The sequence below is a fragment of the Oncorhynchus clarkii genome, unplaced genomic scaffold (genome assembly GCF_045791955.1).
Source record: "Oncorhynchus clarkii lewisi isolate Uvic-CL-2024 unplaced genomic scaffold, UVic_Ocla_1.0 unplaced_contig_333_pilon_pilon, whole genome shotgun sequence".
In the NCBI taxonomy this organism is placed as follows: domain Eukaryota; kingdom Metazoa; phylum Chordata; class Actinopteri; order Salmoniformes; family Salmonidae; genus Oncorhynchus; species Oncorhynchus clarkii.
In genome coordinates this window covers 23,148-42,658 of record NW_027258394.1, presented here as the reverse complement: position 1 = coordinate 42,658, position 19,511 = coordinate 23,148, and the positions used below count along the sequence as shown (strand labels likewise).

General features: G+C 42.9%; 1 protein-coding gene across 2 annotated transcripts; it reads right to left on the bottom strand.

The window, feature by feature from the left end:
• Window positions 1-7,673: 7,673 nt before the first annotated feature.
• Window positions 7,674-13,102, bottom strand: LOC139396843 (zinc-binding protein A33-like). 2 transcript variants are annotated; one of them, XM_071143761.1, is made up of 6 exons: window positions 12,451-13,102; window positions 10,046-10,141; window positions 9,357-9,587; window positions 9,151-9,173; window positions 8,940-9,058; window positions 7,674-8,755 (listed from the first exon to the last, which is right to left on the bottom strand). In XM_071143761.1, exons 1-6 carry the CDS (start codon window positions 12,874-12,876, stop codon window positions 8,217-8,219), a joined length of 1,434 nt encoding a protein of 477 aa, XP_070999862.1. In that variant the 5' UTR covers window positions 12,877-13,102; the 3' UTR covers window positions 7,674-8,216. The 2 variants fall into 2 exon arrangements, with proteins under 2 accessions (XP_070999862.1, XP_070999861.1); XM_071143760.1 differs by having other exon boundaries at window positions 7,674-8,701.
• Between the last annotated feature and the right edge of the window lie 6,409 nt (window positions 13,103-19,511).

Genomic DNA, 19,511 nt, shown 5'->3' with positions numbered 1-19,511 from the left:
GGAGATGAGATGTGTGTTTCTACAAGGAAGAGGGGTCAGTCTTATGGCTGGGTGTATGTGTTCTTACGACGGAATGTCTTTGTTTATATGAGCTATGTGTATGAATATTTATATAACAAATCCCCCTCTTCACGTCTATTAGACGTGAAAACTATAGTGCAATGGTGGTGGTTGCATTCGTGGTGCTTCTAACCTTGTCTGGTGTGTATGGTGGGTCTGTAGGTGTAGTGCTACGTTTGGGACGGGAGTGATTGGAGGGAGTGATATCAGGAAAAGAGTTAGGGACATGTGTAGGGGTTGGTGTACGTGATGTGGCAGGGTGAAATAGTTGTTCAATTAACCATGTGAAAGTCCTAGGGTTACTCCAAATATCAGTAGGAATATCACAAATAAGGGACCAGATATCCCCAGCCTCACCCAGAGAGGGAGAAATGTCCCTCTAACTGGGCGAGGTTCCCTTCTCAGGGGAGGCGGAGTTTGATGCCGCATCACCTGAGGAAGGAGTGTCTTCATTTGGAATCGAATTTAGGCCGCTCAAATCAGCTCTGACTTCAGTCAGTGTTCTAGAAGGAATTGGGGCTGGGGTGCAATGTGTAAGGTGGTGCCAAGGTGCGCCTGATTTACCTTTGACCTGGACTGAGTGTGAAGTAACCTCCTTCACTTTGTACGGTCCAGTCCACCTGGGTTCCAGCCACTTTCTCTTGTGGACTTTAACCCTCACCCAGTCACCAACCTTTACCTTCAGTAGTGGCGTGTCCCCCGGCAGCTCCCCCTCCTGGACCTTGTGAACCTGGGTAGAGAGTGCTGCAGAGAGAACCGTCAGTTTTTTCACATAATTAGACATTACAATTTGTTGTACATCAAGGGCGGGCATATGACCTCCCTCCCTTGGTGGACCATGCATGACTCTACCAGTCATTATCCCATGAGGCACATACTTTAGCTATCTTAGCTTTTGCTTTTGGTTTGACGTTCCACCAGATTTTGGGATTGGGGCCTGTACACAGATCCAAATCTGTGGGTTATGCCAAATCTTTCTTCCACCTGTCTCAGGTGTTTGTTAAATGTGAGCCATTTGTCAAATTTGATTTGTCTTGGGATGCCATACCTGGGTATTAGTTTGGTTTGTAGCCACTCAAAGACTGACCTAGCATCCTCCCCTTTTGTTAGTATTGCCTCTACCCATTTGGAGAACCTATCTACTATGACTAGGAGATAGAGTTTGCCTTTAGATAAATTTTCGGGGCCCATGTCGGTGTAGTCTATACTAATATCCTGAAAACATGCATTAGGTATTAAGTATGAGCCCATTGGTGTTCGATATAGTTTCTTTGGGTTGTGTCTGTCACAACCATTGCATTCGTCACAAAATAAATCATTGTCATAAAATAAGTCAGTCATATTTTTTATGTGAGGGTGCCACCAGATGTGCAAGGCCTTTTTGGAGGGTCTTTAGTTTGCCTTCGTGTGTGGGGCCATGTGTTTCTCATAAAAGTTCTGGGACCATCAGTGTGGACTGCTTCATGGGCATGGGCTGAGTCTGTATAGATATTCAGTCTTTCCTTTTTCTCTGATGAGGGCCTGCGTCAATCCGATGATTTCAGCTAATTTGGCCGATGCTGGTTGAGGGATGATGGCTGATTGAAGGGTGACATCACGAGGTGAGCTGTTTTTTCAATAGCTTTTGCTACTACAGCAACGTATCTGGAGCATGTTGACTGTCCTACCTCAATGTGGTCAAGTTGGAAGAGTAGTACATCAAGACCCTTCTCTCCCCCTCTTGTTTCTGGAATAGGACGGATGAGGTGAATCCTTCCCTTTCAGAAACATCCAAATGGAACTTGTTCTTGTAGTCAGGTGCAGTCAGAGCTGCTGCCGCTGATAGATCTGTTTTCAGGAGTGCTATGGCTGTTGATGCTTCAGCCGTCCAGGCCAGGGGTGCATGGAGGTTCCTTGACCGTAGGATGACCGGTGCTGCCACCCCCTCTGGGCCACACCCAATGGTACAACACCTGATAGGTGGGGTCAGGTGCATCATGTCTTCGTCCCAGTCTGCAGTGTAGAGACAGTCATCAGTTTCTGTTGCATTGAGTGTGCAATGGATCTCAGCTTGGGGAGTCTTATATGGGTGCAGAGTGTAGATTTGAGCTTTCAGTTGGTTGAACTTAAACTGGATGTGAGGGGTGGCAGGCCCTGTGGGTAGGCATTTTAGCCAGTACACTTCTTGGGCTTCAGACAGTGTGGTCATCGGCAGGAGTGGCATCCTCATCATTCTTACTGGGCGATCAGGTGTTGAAGTGGGAGGGTTGGTTGTAATCTTGCTGCTCCTGCTGCATGTGTCTAGGAGAGGGTCCTCTTCCTCTTCCTCTTCCTGGTGCCCCTCCACGTCCTCTTTCTCTTTCTCTCCATTGCTGTTGCTGCGGGGAGAGTGGTTTCGTGCAATATCTGGCATAGTGACCGGGAATTCCGCAGTTATACCACTGGTAGTTTCCCCCTCTGTATGGTCCAGTGTAGGGGCCTCGTTGAGCCCGTTGCCGTTGCAGGATATACCGCTGTGGGGGAGGGTAATGGGGTGGTGGGGCTGCCTGCTGTTGGATCATCTGAGAGACAGTCTGTGCCACGATCTGAGTGTTATCTGGCTGCTCCCCTTGGTCTTGAGTTTCTACTGCAATCATTTGTTTGGGCGTGATGGCTGCAGACATTTTATCTAAGTCGTCTGATAATGTGTATAATGCGTTATTTAGGTATATTCAATCCTTACTATGTGGTGTTTATTTCTATCGTTGTATGCTTAGCCCGTCCCTGGTCGAGACCAGGGATGCACTGCTGTACTGGCTATGGCTTATCTCTTCCACCCCCACCCTCGCATACAAAGGGGGTTATCAGTATGTGACGCCCGCCACGTGTGTGTTTCTCCGGTATTTTATTTGAATTTGTTCAGCGATTCGTTTAGGTATTTTCTAGAAATGATTCGGCGATTTCCTTTTGGAACAATATATCAGTGAATATATGCGGTTCTATAACAATTTTCAGAGTAATTCTAGCTCTGTAGGAAATATAGATAGAATTTCTAGACAACTAAGAGTTGTTCAGTGAATTATTTAAATACTTTCTGTAAACAATTCAGTAACTTCCTTTATGAACTTATATCAGTAAATTTGAGCGATTCTATAGCAATTGTCAGAATAATTCTATATCTTTAGGAAATATGGATAGAATAGAAAAACCCAAAAATCAGTGTGTAGCTTTTAGCGTCTGTCAAACAAAGTCTGTACTAAGCTCGGCGGCTTATTTAAATACTTTCTAGAAACAATTCAGTAAGTTCCTTTATGAACTTATATCAGTAAATTCCAGCGATTCTATAGCAATTGTCAGAATAATTTTAAACTTTAGGCAATATCAACAGGAATGAAAAAAGCGAAAATCAGTATTCCAGCCCGGCTGCTGTCAATCAAAGTTGCACGGCCATTCGATACTAAGGTGGCTTTGTCTATCAGCACGTGTGCCTAATAGCCCAGTTACGTATCCCAACCTACTCCGCGACAAACGTTTCTTTCAATTTAATTTCCCCCATCTCCAAATCATGGAATGTCAACTCTGGTTCATATTATGTTTATTGTTTGATGTGCAATAGCCACATCATTCCCGATCTCTGTCTTGTGGAAGGCCAAACTTACATATCCTATATCTATTCGACTACACCTCTAACATAACCAATTAAACAGTTTACAACTTATTCAATAGGATCTTTTACATGCAGATTCAGTCGATCTATTAATTAACTACACCTCTAAACACAACCAATTAAACAGTTTAGAACTTATTTAATAGGATCTTTTACATGCATACTACACTTCTAAACACAACCAATTAAACAGTAAGCACTTATTTAATAGGATCTTTTACGTGCATACTTATTCGATCTCATAATAGGCCAATTGATAAAAAAATAAAAATACAAATAAAAAATAAAAACGAGCAAAACAAGATCTCCCCGATCAATGTCTTAGGTTCTTATGTAAAAAATTGGCACCGATTCATACTCACGCCCAGTACTTTCTGATCAAAATTTGGTTTAGGCTATAATACAATATGCAGATTTCGATAAAACAGGCTCTGCTCACCTTATATAGAGCGCTCCGATCAGATTTCCTGAGGCAAGATGAATGGCTGGGGAAGTCACTCTTCCGTCTGATTTTTTAGCCGTGATCAGTCTCGTCCTCTCACACTAACTTATAATAGATCGAATTCAAGAATAACCATCCTCTGCTACCAAGTTCTGTTAGTGTTTAAATACTGGAGAGTTGAGACCAAATCACGGACGCTGGACAGAGTGGATTTCAGTTGTAACAAAAGACAGTTTTAATGAGTCAGAGATATCTTGTCCCGCAGTTTTACGTGCACGGACCTAGTTCACATAACTCGGCAAGGAGCCAGGTGAAAAAGAGGCCTTATACTACGGTTACATTCATTTTTATACATAGAATAAAGTAGGTGGAGTCTTGTCGTTTCGGTCTTCTTGACTGGTCGGAGGGTTGGAGGCGGGCCTTGCTCTAGCCAGAGCGGGCCCCATTGGTGCGCAGCAAAAGTCCTTTGCTCTTGGGACCGGCCAGTAGAGGGAGATGAGATGTGTGTTTCTACAAGGAAGAGGGGGTCAGTCTTATGGCTGGGTGTATGTGTTCTTACGACGGAATGTCTTTGTTTATATGAGCTATGTGTATGAATATTTATATAACAAACCCCAAATCAATGTAGTTCTCATCATATTTGAGCCTCTTCGATGGACCAACGTCCCTGTCGGTTGTTCGGTACTTTCCCGGGTAAAGGGGAAGTAGGTCTTTGGCTGCATCAGATTCACAACTGTCAGTGTCCGTGCTAGCTGGGTTAAAACAAATGTATAATTACTGATGCTATCATTGGATGTGCTCGTGGAAGCAGAACACCTTGTGTCGTCGACAGGTGCAGGTGTAGTACTGCTGGTAGTAGTAGTACTACCAGATGAGCTGGTATGTGTCTCTATGAGCCTTACTTTAAAAAAAAAACATGTATCCATTTTCGAGCGAACGGAATGAGCAGCAGCTACGTTTGGATACTACAGACTGTTAGTGGAATTCCCGCGAGAGTAATGGTTAACGTGATTGGATGTTAATTATTTGACTAGGCTGCCTTAGATACACACGATACCCCATCACAACAAAGCAAAACGTTTTTTTATTTTAGCAAATTTACAAAAAATAAACAGAAATACCTTCTACGTCAGTCTTCAGAACCTTTGCCAAGAGACTGAATTGAGTTTAGGTGCATGCTGTTTCCATTGATTATCCTTGAGATGTTTCTACAACTTCATTGGAGTCCATCTGTGGTAAATTCAATTGATTGGACATGATTTGGAAAGGCACACACCTGTCTATATAATGTCCCACAGTTGACAGTGCATGTCAGAGCAAAATTCAAGCCATGAGGTCAAAGGAATTGTCCATAGAGCTCCGAGACAGGACTGATCTGGGGAAGGGTACCAAAACATTTCCGCAGCATTGAAGGTCCCCAAGAACACCGTAGCCTCCATCATTCTTAAATGGAAGAAGTTTGGAACCACCAAGACTCTTCCTAGAGCATGCCACCTGGCCAAACTGAGCAATTGGGGGGGACGGTTCTTGGTCAGGGAGGTGACCAAGAAACCGATGGTCACTCTGACAGAGCTCTAGAGTTCCTCTGCAGAGATGGAAGAACCTTCCAGAAGGACAACCATCTCTGCAGCACTCCACCAATCAGGCCTTTATGGTAGAGTGGCCAGATGGAAGCCACTCCTCCGTAGGAGGCACATGACAGCCCGCTTGGAGTTTGCCAAAAGGCACCTAAAGGACTCTTAGTCCATGATAAATAAGATTCTCTGGTCTGATGAAACTAAGTTTGACCTCTTCGGCCTGAATGCCAAGTGTCCCATCTGGAGGAAACCTGGCACCATCCCAACAGTGAAGCATGGTGGTGGCTGCATCATGCTGTGTGGATGTTTTTCAGAGGAAGGGACTGGGAGGCTAATCAGGTACGAGGGAAAGATCAACAGAGAAAAGTACAGTACAGAAAAGTACTCAGGACCTGACTGGGGTGAAGGCTCACTTTCCAACAGGACAACGAACCTAATCACACAGCCAAGACAACGCAGGAGTGGCTTTGGGACAAGTCTCTGAATGCCCTTGAGTGGCCCAGCCAGAGCCCGGACTTGAACCCGATCAAAAATCTCTGGAGACCTGAAAATAGCTGTGCAGCGATGCTCCCCATCCAACCTGACAGAGCTTGAGAGGATCTGCAGAGAAGAATGGGAGAAATTCCCCAAATAGAGGTGTGCCAAAATTGTAGTGTCATACCCAAGGAGACTCAAGGCTGTAATCGCTGCCAAAGTTCCTTCAACAAAGTACTGAGTAAAGGGCCTGAATACTCATGTAAATGTGATATCAGTTTTTTACTTTTAAAAAATGTATACAGACCTGTTTATGCTTTGTCATTATGGGGTATTGTGTGTAGATTGAGGGGGGGAAAAAAACAATTTAATACATTTTAGAATAAAGGCTATAACGTAACAAAATGCGGGGGGAAAAAAATCAAGGGGTCTGAATACTGAATCCGACTGCACTGTATGTATGTGTATACACGCAAACCATATATTTGCACTCCCACACTTTCACTACATCACACACACCTTTACACTCATTTACTGCTGCTGCTCTGTTCTTTATTTTACTCTTATCTATCCTGATGCCTAGTCACTACCTTGCCTTCATGTACATTCCTCATACCCTGCACATTGATCTGGTACTGGTTCTCCCTGTATATAGCTCCACATTGATCTGGTTCTTCCTGTATATAGTTCCACATTTATCTGGTACTGGTACTCCCTGTATATAGCTCCACATTGATCTGGTACTTCCTGTATATAGCTCCACATTGATCTGGTTCTCCCTGTATATAGCTCCACATTGATCTAGTACTTCCTGTATATAGCTCCACATTGATCTGGTACTGGTTCTCCCTGTACATAGCTCCACATTGATCTGGTACTGGTACTCCCTGTATATAGCTCCACATTTATCTGGTACTCCCTGTATATAGCTCCACATTGATCTGGTACTGGTTCTCCCTGTACATAGCTCCACATTGATCTGGTACTGGTACTTCCTGCATATAGCTCCATTCTTGTGTATATTATTTTATTTCTCATGTTACTATTTTATTTAGATTTTTAACTTCTTATGGCTGGGGGCAGTATTGAGTAGCTTGGATGAATAAGGTGCCCAGAGTAAACTGTCTGCTACTCAGGTCCAGTTGCTAATATATGCATATTATTAGTAGATTTGGATAGAAAACACTCTGAAGTTTCTAAAACTGTTTGAATGATGTCCGTGAGTATAACAGAACTCATATGGCAGGCAAAAAACAGAGAAAAAAATCTAACCAGGAAGTGGGAAATCTGAGGTTTGTAGTTTTCAAGTAATTGCCTATCCAATATACAGTGTCTATGGGGTCATATTGAACTTCCTACTGCTTCCACTAGATGTCAACAGTCTTTAGAAACCTGTTTGATAATAAGTTTGATAATGTTTGATAATAAGTTTTTAAACTCTATTGTTGGGTAGGGATGGTAAGCAAGCATTTCACCGTGTTCGGCACAGTTGTAATTGTTATTAGTTTATTAGTATTTTATTAGTTATTTTTCACATAATTCCATACAGAAACATAATTAAATCAGTAAACATATCAATAAATCTCAGAACGCAGTAAGATTTGACAGAAAATACGTTCTTACCACTGGAATCCCTCTAGTCCTAGAAAATGTATGTATAATAGCTCAGCAATCTAAACATACCAGTTAAAGAATCAAGGTCAAAAAAAAATCCCTCATGTAATAAATGCCTGCATTATGTACATCCTATGGAAAGCATAGGAATAGTGCTATGGCACAATTTCAAAGATGATTGTGACAATACAAAAGGCCTTGATCCAAACCTCCTCAACGCAAACCTATAGCCACAGTAAAACTACTAGAATTCAACCACACCAGCCTGACAGCTGAAACAGTGGAACGCCCCATCTATTCAAGTGCACATATTAGGCTACCTTCTGACCATAACATGTTATGTCTATCCAAGCGAGTACTACTACTGCCCATCGGCTATTGAACCAGACACTTAGCAAGCTGTAGTGACTGTCACACTGCCCTGTCACGCAGTATGAATGGTCACCTTGGCCGGGTTAACCTCCATCGGGGTGGTGTGGAGCCCAGGACCAAATATGGGGAACACTCTCTCTGTAAACTTGTGTGTGAAGGTGCACAGGTGCTTCCCTCCGTTGCCTGCATCCCAAAATGATACCTCCCCCTTATCCATGTTTAGCTTGACCCGGATCCTCTCTGGCCGCCTCTCCACGACCAGTACTGTACGTTGGCCCGTCAGGGCGTTGTACACCCCTTTGCTCAGCCCGATGGTCCACACGCCCCTGTCTGTGGACACGGTGAACTTCCTCTTGCGAGCCACAGACTCCTTACAGATTCCCAGGATCCACTTCGGGTTGTCTCCCACATGGACCTCCCAGCGGTGCTTGCCGGAGCAGAAGCCCTCAGCTCCAAGGACAAAGACACAGGGGTCGAAGCGCTCAGGGTTGTCCGGGAGAGACTGGCGCTCTGGGCTGTCCCGTACGCTGGCCAGGTCTGGGGACATGGAAAGCCAGGGAGAGGCTGTGTTAGGGTCCATCACCACTGGGACTGGAGAGAGAGAGGGAGACGTGTTACGACACATTATGATTGAAGCGTAACTGTTGCTCAGTGTTTCCTCCTTCATTCAAAACATTGATCCCTTACATGTTATATAGCCATCCACACCCATTTTATTGTGTGTCATAACTTATGTAGCAAGTTAGAACCCTAACCCTTCAGTACATGTACTCACTGCATGTGACGTGAGCCTGCATGCTCTTCCAAATGCTGTAGCCCAGAGAGCCCACGTGTTTGGCCATGTTCAGGAGAGCATCTGAGGGATTCTGGGGGTCTTCACGAGGCCACTGGGTTCTGTGAAAACATGACATCATAGAAGATGACCATGATATTAGAGGGAGGGTACCCGAACTGTTGGGCAACTGATAGGATGTTACTGTACTTACTTTTTCTTTAAGGCTTGGAAGTTCTGAAAAACAACACAAATGAACCCATTAGTTCATTGTGAATAAGATTGACAAATGCTTGCATTCAAAAATGTCTCACTGTCATGCATAGTGACAATGTACAGTTAGGATGAGAGAGGGCGACCCCCACCCCACGAGAGAGAGACCCATGAACCCCCTCCATGAGGGAGACCCCTCCTGCTTACCTGCAAGAAGGTTAAATCCTCCGCCCCCATCTCCCTCTTTACTGTTTGGACCAGCTTAGTGAGGGCAGCGATGTCACTGGTCAAGGAGCTGATCCTTTCCTCCATACCGGATCTCTTGTCCTCCTCCTCGTCTGCCAGGGCCTTCAGCCTGGCAGCCTCCTCTACACACAGCACCTGACGGAGCCTCTCAAACTCTGCCTTGATCTGCTTCTCTGCCTGCTCTGTCTGGATCTGGGTACGAGAGAGGTTGGAGGAAGAGTGCCATTTTGTAATGATACGGACATACCTCTTGCAATTCATATCTCACACAACATTACTCATCTATAGGCTATAATTATAGTTTCCTCTAGAGGCTTTCCTGGAGTTTTTCCTTGTCAGGACTCCAGGCCCTAGGTTTGATCTACAGTCAACTATTTTGTTATTTCCAATTCTTTCTGGAGGCTCAAGGAATCTCAGTCTGTCCCTACCAGTCAAACAGGTTGGTTCACATATCTCATTACAGAACAATGATGAACATCAAACTGTTGGGCTCTGGATAGGCTACACACGTCTGGATAGAACTAGTGAGGGCATCAAAGAGCTCCAACAAATCCCATTATCTTACACAAAACCTTCACCATTAGTCATGGTCATGGATAGGCCCTACAGTGTAGATGTCAGCAGGTCAAGCAGATACAGTATTATAGTACCTTCATGAAATCAACTGTGTTAGAGTATTTCTTTTTCATTCTCTTGAAGGTCTCCACTTTCTCCTCCAATATGTTGACTTTAATGGTCAGTTCTTCCTGCAATAGAAAACATAAAACACAATTAATATGCATATTAGTTTGTGATCTAGTGACTACCAGATAATAAAAACATCCAGCAACTTATTTTTCAGTATTGTTTCAGGTCCTAAGCTATTGGGTGTTGATTAAGGCCTTGTTCCATAATAACAATAAAGCCTTGTTCACACTACAGGCTTTAAATGCTCAAATCTGTTTTGGAATACTGATTGTCCAAACACCAAGTTACAAGTGACCAAATTAGATGTGTGTGTTCAGACAGCAGTCATTAGCTGACATGGCTATGCTAGTTGTCATAGTAACAACAGGTGTGTCCACAATGGTGTAGGATGATTGGTGGTGGTGCTCATGGTTCCTATCACTCAGAAGTTATATAGCAAGCTAAGGTGACAACAATGCCTGCCGGGAAAGTTTGATTGTTTTAAGCATTAACTTGGGGAGGGAGAGCAATGGCGGAACCAGAAGCAATGCTTGATTCTGTTGGTGCGAGTGAAGACAGATATTTCCGTATTCCAATCATTTCCTCTAAGAACGGAGCTAAAAAGGACTAAAGTTGTAAATCAAGATAAGCCTCGGTATGATACTGCCTCATTCCTTGTTGGAGTGCGATTCATGAGCAAGGATATTTTTTGGGGAAACCCGTTTGGTCACAAAAATGGTAAAGGATGCATTGGGAGAAGTGGAGTCAGAGTGACCAGGAGTGGTATGATGTTGATTTCATGTGTGTCAAAGGAACAAAAAGGAGAATGCACAAATGATCGACGCACAAAGTGGAATGCTATGATTATCGGAGTAGGTCACCAATAAAAGGTGTCATATCTGGCTATTGAGGCTATATAGCCTTATCTGGCTATTGGATATTGAGGCTTCAATGGTTTAAGATTAACATGTAAGGAATAGTTTATTCACGTTGCTTAATCCGCACTGTGAATGGAAAGGAGGAAAGCCTTTCTGTGTTATTGATGTTCGATTAAGAATTTCTCCCAACCCATGTAAAGCTGGGATATATGAGATATGTGGTGCGAGTTTATGTACAAAAGCAACTTCAATGTCATAAATGTAAAAAGTTTGGTCATGTGTCAAGTGTTTGCAAACGGAATATCATTGTTGAAGAGTCTGAGGATGCACAATGTTGCCATTGTGATGGGAATCACATCCCAGAGTTCCCCGAGTGCCCTGTTAGGATGGAGGAGGTCGAAATAGGAAGGATCAGGGCTGTTGAGAAGGTCTCCTATGCAGAGTCAGTGAAAATTGTCAAAGCAGCAAGTAGAGATGATGAAGCTATGGCAGTGGATGCCCATCAGTCTGTGAATGTCAGTAAGTTGAGAGATCCTGAAACACTAATCGTGAAGAATGTTGATTTTTTTGCGTTCATTGCGCAGGTGATTAATTGTATAGGACAAACAAAACCAAAAAAATATAAATATTGTGAAAGCGGCTAAGAGGTTCTTATAACTCCAGGATTTCACATCTGAAACATTGCAGGGAAATAATGTCTGGAGACACATCCCCTCTCAGGCCCTAGAACCTGTGTAGGGTTCTGAGTACATTTTGACTAAGTGAAGGAGTCCATAGACTTTGTTATGTTTTTTAAGAATAATATGAGTGTTTTATTATGTATTATTATTATTTATTTTCGTTGTCAGTTCTATCCCCCCCCAGTAGGTGGCGACAATACACCTTTCGGATGTAGTCTGCCAATAACATCTTGAAGAAAAAGGCCTGAAGAAAAAGCCCTGCCATGGACGTTTCCCAGTTGCTTTGAATGTTCAAAATCATAGTGTAAGAACACGCTTAAATCCTCAAAGGACAAGACGATCGAACGTTTTGGCTAGCCACTGCAGTTCATACAAGTCACATGGCCAGGAATCAGATTTGTACCTGACTTCAAACCACCTATCAAGGGCAAAAGCGGTGAGGGAGGAGAGCCCTTCTCAAATGAACAGTTATCTGTAGCGCTTGGTCATGTTGTCAACAAGGCAGCATGGTGCATCGTTCAGAAACATACAACATATATTTAACATAAAAGAAAATGTTCTAATTTTCAAACGAGTTTTCATTGGGAATGCAGATAAAGCGCTATTAAACGCAATCGCTTTGCATGTTAAAACACAGCATTCTATTAATTACTCCACGTTCTTAATTAACCTGTCACTTTTTTTTGCCAACTTCGCCGCCGGCCAGATCCGGGCACCTGGCTCAAGCCCCGGAGGAAAATCGGTTCCAAAACGATTGCAATCACTTTTCACCCAAATCAAACCCCTCTCACCTAGGAAACCCGGCCCAGATAATCAAATCTCCTCACTTACCTTACACAACGGCGCGCCCTTGTTGAGTGGCAGTAGCTCGTGAGTTCGATGTAGAGTGACACAGTCAACGCACACGGGCTCCTCGTCCTTTACGCAGTAAAGTTGAAGCTCCAGACGGTGCAGGTTACAAAGAGGCACGTTATTGATTGCGTTCGGTCCCCGCCAGCGCTTCTCCTTCTGAAAGGACTCGGTAGCGGCCATCAGCGCCCGGTTAGAGATTGGTTGCTCCCCGTCACAGCTCTTCCTGCACACGGGACACCTCTGCACCATCTTTCGGCTTTGCTCCAAGCACTCCTTGCAGAAGCTGTGGCTGCAGGAAAGAAGCACGGGCTCCCGGTAAAGATCTTTACACACCGGACAGGTCAGATCTTCCTGAAGGAGGTCTGGACCCTCTGACATCTCCTCATTCCAAGCACATTCAGCCATGGTGTCGCTGTCGGCAATGCAGGCCCCTTCTGAAAACGCGTAAAGTTTACTTTCGCTTTCTTCAAAATGCTCCTTTTTATACGCGGACTCTTCCGTTCTGTTTGACGGTTTACCTTTATTGTTTGTAGGTTTGTTAACACCAACACAAAACTTCAGTTTGTAAACAGGTAAAATGTGTCTTTTTGGAGAGCCATCGCTTACAGTTTCAACTGTAACCTCCCTTCTGACTTCCTTCCGCAATGGAGTGGGTGTGTGTATGGTGCGCACCTTTCTTCTTCGATGAGCTTCAAATAAAGGCGGTTGCCACCCAATAAACGTTGCATTACCGCCATCTACTAGACTGGAGTACTACTTTCCTTGAAAAAAAATATAAATAAACAAATACCCTACCATCTAACACTAGTCTCCAATAAAATAATACAAAAATAACACCACCCTACTCCACAATTTAAATCTATTTAGTCCTACCTCAGGCCAACAACCTGAAAGGATGGGACACCACTTAACACACCCTGTAACTCTGATGTCAAGTCTTGCACACCCAAATACCTCTGCAGCTGCCAACACAACCTCAATTTTCTGTGACTTACATTCCATCCCTGCAGTACAGTTAATAACCATTGCTTTAAATGCTAAAAATCTAATCTTACTGAAACATCACTTGTTGGCCTATCCCTCTGTACTGGTACAGATCTACTACTCACACCACTCCTCTCAGGATCCCTCCCCTTGACCCGTCTTCCACACTGCCTCAGCATATGATACCTTCTGCACTACTCTAACCCTGGAAACCTCAACCTGCCTCTCTCTCACGGGACATTTCTCGCACGGACTTTCCCCAATGCTACACATTCCTTTGTCTTATGCCCTTCTGCACACTTCTCACATCTACTAACCTCCCTCCTACACATTGCTTTCACATGTCCATAAGCTTGACACCTGTAACAACGTAATGTATTCAGCACAAAAGCTTGTGCGGGATAACTTACATATGCTAACATCACTTTGTCAGACAAAGACTCAACATCAAAACTCAAAAGAACAGACAATGACTCTTCTGTTTCACCACTCCCACCACACTGTCTGTGTCGCACCAAATGAAGAGCATCAAAAACCCAGGGAATCTTCCCCTTCAGTTGGTCAACTTTTACATTTACTATTACCCCAGCAATCACTCCTTTCAATGGTGTCCTTTTCTTGAGACCATTCGTTTAACTCGGAGCACCTTTTCCATCTGACCAGCTGAAAAACAAACAATTATCTCAAGACCACTTTTGGTTACCCTCACCGATTTCACCCACCCTGAAACCACAAATGGATCAGCCAAAAGGCAAGGGTCCACTTTTTCCTAATACTTTACTCCTACTGTCACAGACTCATCTCTATTCTCTTTTCTGATCCTCGGTGCAAGCCTCTGGCTCAGAGAACTTCACCACACCTACCACCTCCGATACTTTGTCCTCATTCACTTCCATTTCTCCTCCTGTCTTCAGCTCATTCTGCTTACACTTTCTACCATTCTTCTTTAACAAACCATCTCAATTTTTTCTGCCATTTTTAACCAACTCAAGCTCACTGCACAACGGTCCCTAGCGGAGCTTAGGGTGTACACTGGTACATGTAATGCAATGTAAAGTATACATGATTGAAGGCTGTGTCAAGATGCATTTCATTGTATACATTGTGCCAGCGGGTAAATTGCTCCTGTCATTGCTGTCTCCCCCCTTTCCCCCAATCCATGATATCCTCCTAAATGGATTTAGGCCTAGAAACAGACTACATGTATGTTCATGATCAATATTTTCTCTCCAACAGAGGGAGCCCAAACATTTGATAAATTATGTTCATAATTGCTCATGAGAGTTTTACCATTGTTTGTGATTTATGAATCACATTTATTTAATGAAATTGTGAAATAATGTTTCCACCATCAAATATTTCTAAATGCAAAAAAATGAAATGCACATGATATCATTTTTTATTATTGTAAGTATATTTGCATTACAAATCAGTGACAATAAGACCTGAGTTCCACATTATGTGAATGCAAATGTCTCATTGTCGATCAAATGATCTTCATCTGCTGGATGAGTCGCTCCATGGCTCCACTCTGCGTGTCCAACACCATGGAAACTATTTCCAATAATAAACTCTTGTTTTATACCTGTTCTCATTATTAACAAAAACAAATCAGTCAAGCTTAGACACACTCCACAGGTAATACTGGTTTTATATGTTGCTAATAGGATCTGATTCTATGGTCTGATTGGTCACCATTTCAGCACTGAATCTCACTTGCATTTTAGCAGACACTGTTATCCAGAGTGACTTACAGGCACCATTAGGGTTAATCGCCTTGTTCAAGTGCACAGACAGATTTTTCTCCCAGTCAGCTTGGGGATCTGAACCAGCAACACTTTCAGTTACTGGGCCAACACTCTTAACCACCCCTTGTGGTCTGTGAGTAGTAGCCATAGACACAATATGACATTATTGATAGTAATAGCAGTGCTTGACTTGCATTCAACATATTTTGTTGCCTTACAACCTGGAATTAAAATGTATTTGGGGGGGGGTTGTATCATTTGATTTACACAACATGCCTACCGCTTTGAAGATGTAAAATATATTTTATTGTGAAACAAACAACATAAGACAAAAAAACTGAAAACTTGAGCGTGCATAACTATTCACCCTCCCCCAAAGTCAATACTTTGTAGAGCCACCTTTTGCAGCAATTATAGCTGCAAGTCTCTTGGGGTATGTCTCTCTCTATAAGCTTGGCACATCTAGCCACTGGGATTTTTGCCCATTCTTCAAGGTAAAACTGCTCCAGCTCCTTCAAGTTGGATGGGTTCCGCTGGTGTACAGCAATCTTTAAGTCATACCACAGATTCTCAATTGGATTGAGGTCTGGGCTTTGACTAGGCCATTCCAAGACATTTAAATGTTTTCCCTTAAACCACTCAAGTGTTGCTTTAGCAGTATGCTTAGGGTCATTGTCCTGCTGGAAGGTGAACCGCTTTCCCAGTCTCAAATCTCAAGACTGAAACAGGGTTCCCTCAAGAATTTCCCTGTATATAGCGCCATCCATCATTCCATCAACTCTGACCAGTTTCCCAGTCCCTGCCAATGAAAAACATCCCCACAGCATGATGCTGCCACCACCACGCTTCGTGTTCTCGGGGTGATGAGAGGTGTTGGGTTTGCGCCAGACATAGCGTTTTTCTTGATGGCCAAAAAGCTCAATTTTAGTCTCATCTGACCAGAGTACCTTCTTCCATATTTTTGGGAAATCACCCACATGCCTTTTGGCAAACATAAAACATGTTTGCTTCTTTTTTCTGGCCACTCTTCCGTAAAGCCCAGCTCTGTGGAGTGTACAGCTTAAAGCAGTCCTATGGGCAGATACTCCAATCTCCGCTGTGGAGTTTTGCAGGTCCTTCAGGGTTTTCTTTGGTCTCTTTGTTGCCTCTCTGGTTAATGCCCTTCTTGACTGAGATTTGGTGGGCGGCCCTCTCTTGGCAGGTTTGTTGTGGTGCCATATTCTTTCCATTTTTTAATAATGGATTTAATGGTGCTCTGTGGGATGTTCAAAGTTTCTGATATTTTTTTATTACCCAACCCTGATCTGTACTTTTCCACAACTTTGTCCCTGACCTAGTTCCTTGGTCTTTATACTGCCTCTTGCTTGGTGGTGCCCCTTGCTTACTGGTGTTGCAGACTCTGGGGCCTTTCAGAACAGGTGTATATATACTGAGATCATGTGACAGATCACATGACACTTAGATTGCACACAGGTGGACTTTATTTAACTAATTATTTGACTTCTGAAGGTAATTGGTTGCACCAGATCTTATTTAGTGGCTTCATAGCAAATGGGGTGAATATATGTGCACACACCACTTTTCCCTTTTCTTTTAAAAACATTTTTAGAAACAAGTAATTTTTTTCATTTCACTTTATCAATTTGGACTATTTTGTGTATGTCCATTACATGAAATCCAAATAAAAATCCATTTAAATTACAGGTTGTAATGCAACAAAATAGGAAAAATGTCAAGGTACCGTTTATATTTGGGTGCAGGTGCACCACAATACTTTTGATTTAATATTTTATAAGAGGAATTGGAACTCAAGCTGTAGAACATATGAGGCACCGGTAAGCTCCTGCCCAAGTCAAGCACTGAGTACTACTAGTATTTTAACTAGGCAAGTCAGTTAATAACAAATTCTAATTTACAATGACGGCCTACCCTGGGCCAATTGTGCACCACCCTATGAGACTCCCAATCACTGCCAGACGTGATACAGCCTGGACTCAAACCAGGGACTGGAGTGACACCTCTTGCACTGCGATGCAGTGCCTTAGACCACTTCACCACTCAGGAGCCCAAATATGAAACCATCGCTTTAAGCTTAAAAGGCCTCAGGCAAAGAGACACAGGAAACCGACAAAGGTGCAGCAGACAATGTGAGAAGGTTATATGCCTGTACCACATACACACTCACAAACACACGCACTATAGGGACCACATGCTACAACATCCTCAACACACACATCTAGATCAGACCATATATAGAAATGTATCTATATGGATACGTTGTAGACGCTACAAACTTATCTCTGTCACACAAAGGCTACAGCAGAGCACAACCTACACCCCTGTGGCCAAACTCACACATATACACCATGTCTGTGGGTGTACAACTGTGTCAAATTGATGATTGGAGACATAGGCATAATTACTCTGATAATGTAGCAATTACTAAGAATAGAATTGATAGCAAGGATATCAGCTCCTGTGCCAGATTAAACAGGGTTCAGGTGATTACAGATGACTGGAATGATAAGAAACTGTAGCAGACATGTATGCAAATAACACATTTGTAGGTATTGATATCGTTTCATATCTAGATAGAGCTTGTCATCCCCTTTGATTTCAGCTGTGTCTGACTGTGTCAGTGTGTCAGGTTAGCGGCTGGCTGTGTAGTGTGCTGTGGTGACCCCATTTCTTCCACCAAACAGAAAAATTGAGAGATGAGGTAGGAAAGAGTGGTTTTACGAGAGACCTATTCAAAGTCATATCTTTAGTGCAAATGGCAAAACTCTGGTTTTAAAATAGATTCAGTATTATTTTTCTCAGAAAAAATCACTTGGTGTGTACACCAATTTGAAAACACTAAGAATATATTAAATAACCTTTTAAACTCGGTCAAATTCAGTCCTAATATTTGTGATGTCATTGATACGGTTTGTTTGCTGCTCAAGCACCACAGTGAACTATAATCACAGCTCATGTTTTGTGGTACCAGTTCCTGAAACAACAACATCTATAAAAGAGTTTCCTTTTGACTATGTTTCAGTTCCTGTACCATGTGGAAGTAGTGCACTCAGTCAAACGTGTTACCTTTTTGAAACAATTGCCTTTTTGATATGTTTTGAGAACCTAATATCACGGTTTTCGGGGAAACTAGAAAGATAGACGACAGGCAGGCAGGCGGCAGTGGAAAGAAAGGGGGAGGAAGAGGTGCAAGTTTAGGGTTTTAAGCGGCACAGTGGTTCAGAGTGAACTAAAGGGGGAGAGAGAGAGGTTCCCTTATGACACATCTTTGACATGAAGTAATAATAATAATTGTCATTGTTTTTCACAACACTCAGTGACTTTACATACACAAGATAATCAGCAGGATAAAAAGCAATACAATCACACAAAATAAGTCAGTATATAAAAGTAGACAAACCATTGAGAACACTAACCATGATGACAGACTAACCAGGGAGAACACTAACCATGATGACAGACTAACCATTAAGAACACTAACCATGATGACAGACTAACCAGGGAGAACACTAACCATGATGACAGACTAACCAGGGAGAACACTAACCATGATGACAGACTAACCATTAAGAACACTAACCATGATGACAGACTAACCAGGGAGAACACTAACCATGATGACAGACTAACCAGGGAGAACACTAACCATGATGACAGACTAACCAGGGAGAACACTAACCATGATGACAGACTAACCAGGGAGAACACTAAACATGATGACAGACTAACCAGGGAGAACACTAACCATGATGACAGACTAACCAGGGAGAACACTAACCATGATGACAGACTAACCAGGGAGAACACTAACCATGATGACAGACTAACCAGGGAGAACACTAAACATGATGACAGACTAACCAGGGAGAACACTAAACATGATGACAGACTAACCAGGGAGAACACTAACCATGATGACAGACTAACCATTAAGAACACTAACCATGATGACATACTAACCATTAAGAACACTAACCGTGATGACAGACTAACCAGGGAGAACACTAACCATGATGACAGACTAACCATTAAGAACACTAACCATGATGACAGACTAACCAGGGAGAACCCTAAACATGATGACAGACTAACCATTGAGATGACTAACCATGATGACAGACTAACCAGTGAGAACACTAAACATGATGACAGACTAACCATTAAGAACACTAACCATGATGACAGACTAACCATGGAGAACACTAAACATGATGACAGACTAACCACGGAGAACACTAAACATGATGACAGACTAACCATTGAGAACACTAAACATGTTGACAGACTAA

Excerpts from the sequence above, each read along its gene's own strand:
- LOC139396843 (XM_071143761.1), bottom strand. The coding sequence starts at position 12,876 with ATGGCTGAATGTGCTTGGAATGAGGAGATGTCAGAGGGTCCAGACCTC. Across the intron at positions 10,142-12,450 it reads AGGGCGCGCCGTTGTGTAAG|GAAGAACTGACCATTAAAGT; the intron begins GTAAGTGAGGAG and ends TTTCTATTGCAG. Across the intron at positions 9,588-10,045 it reads ACACAGTTGATTTCATGAAG|ATCCAGACAGAGCAGGCAGA; the intron begins GTACTATAATAC and ends TCTCGTACCCAG.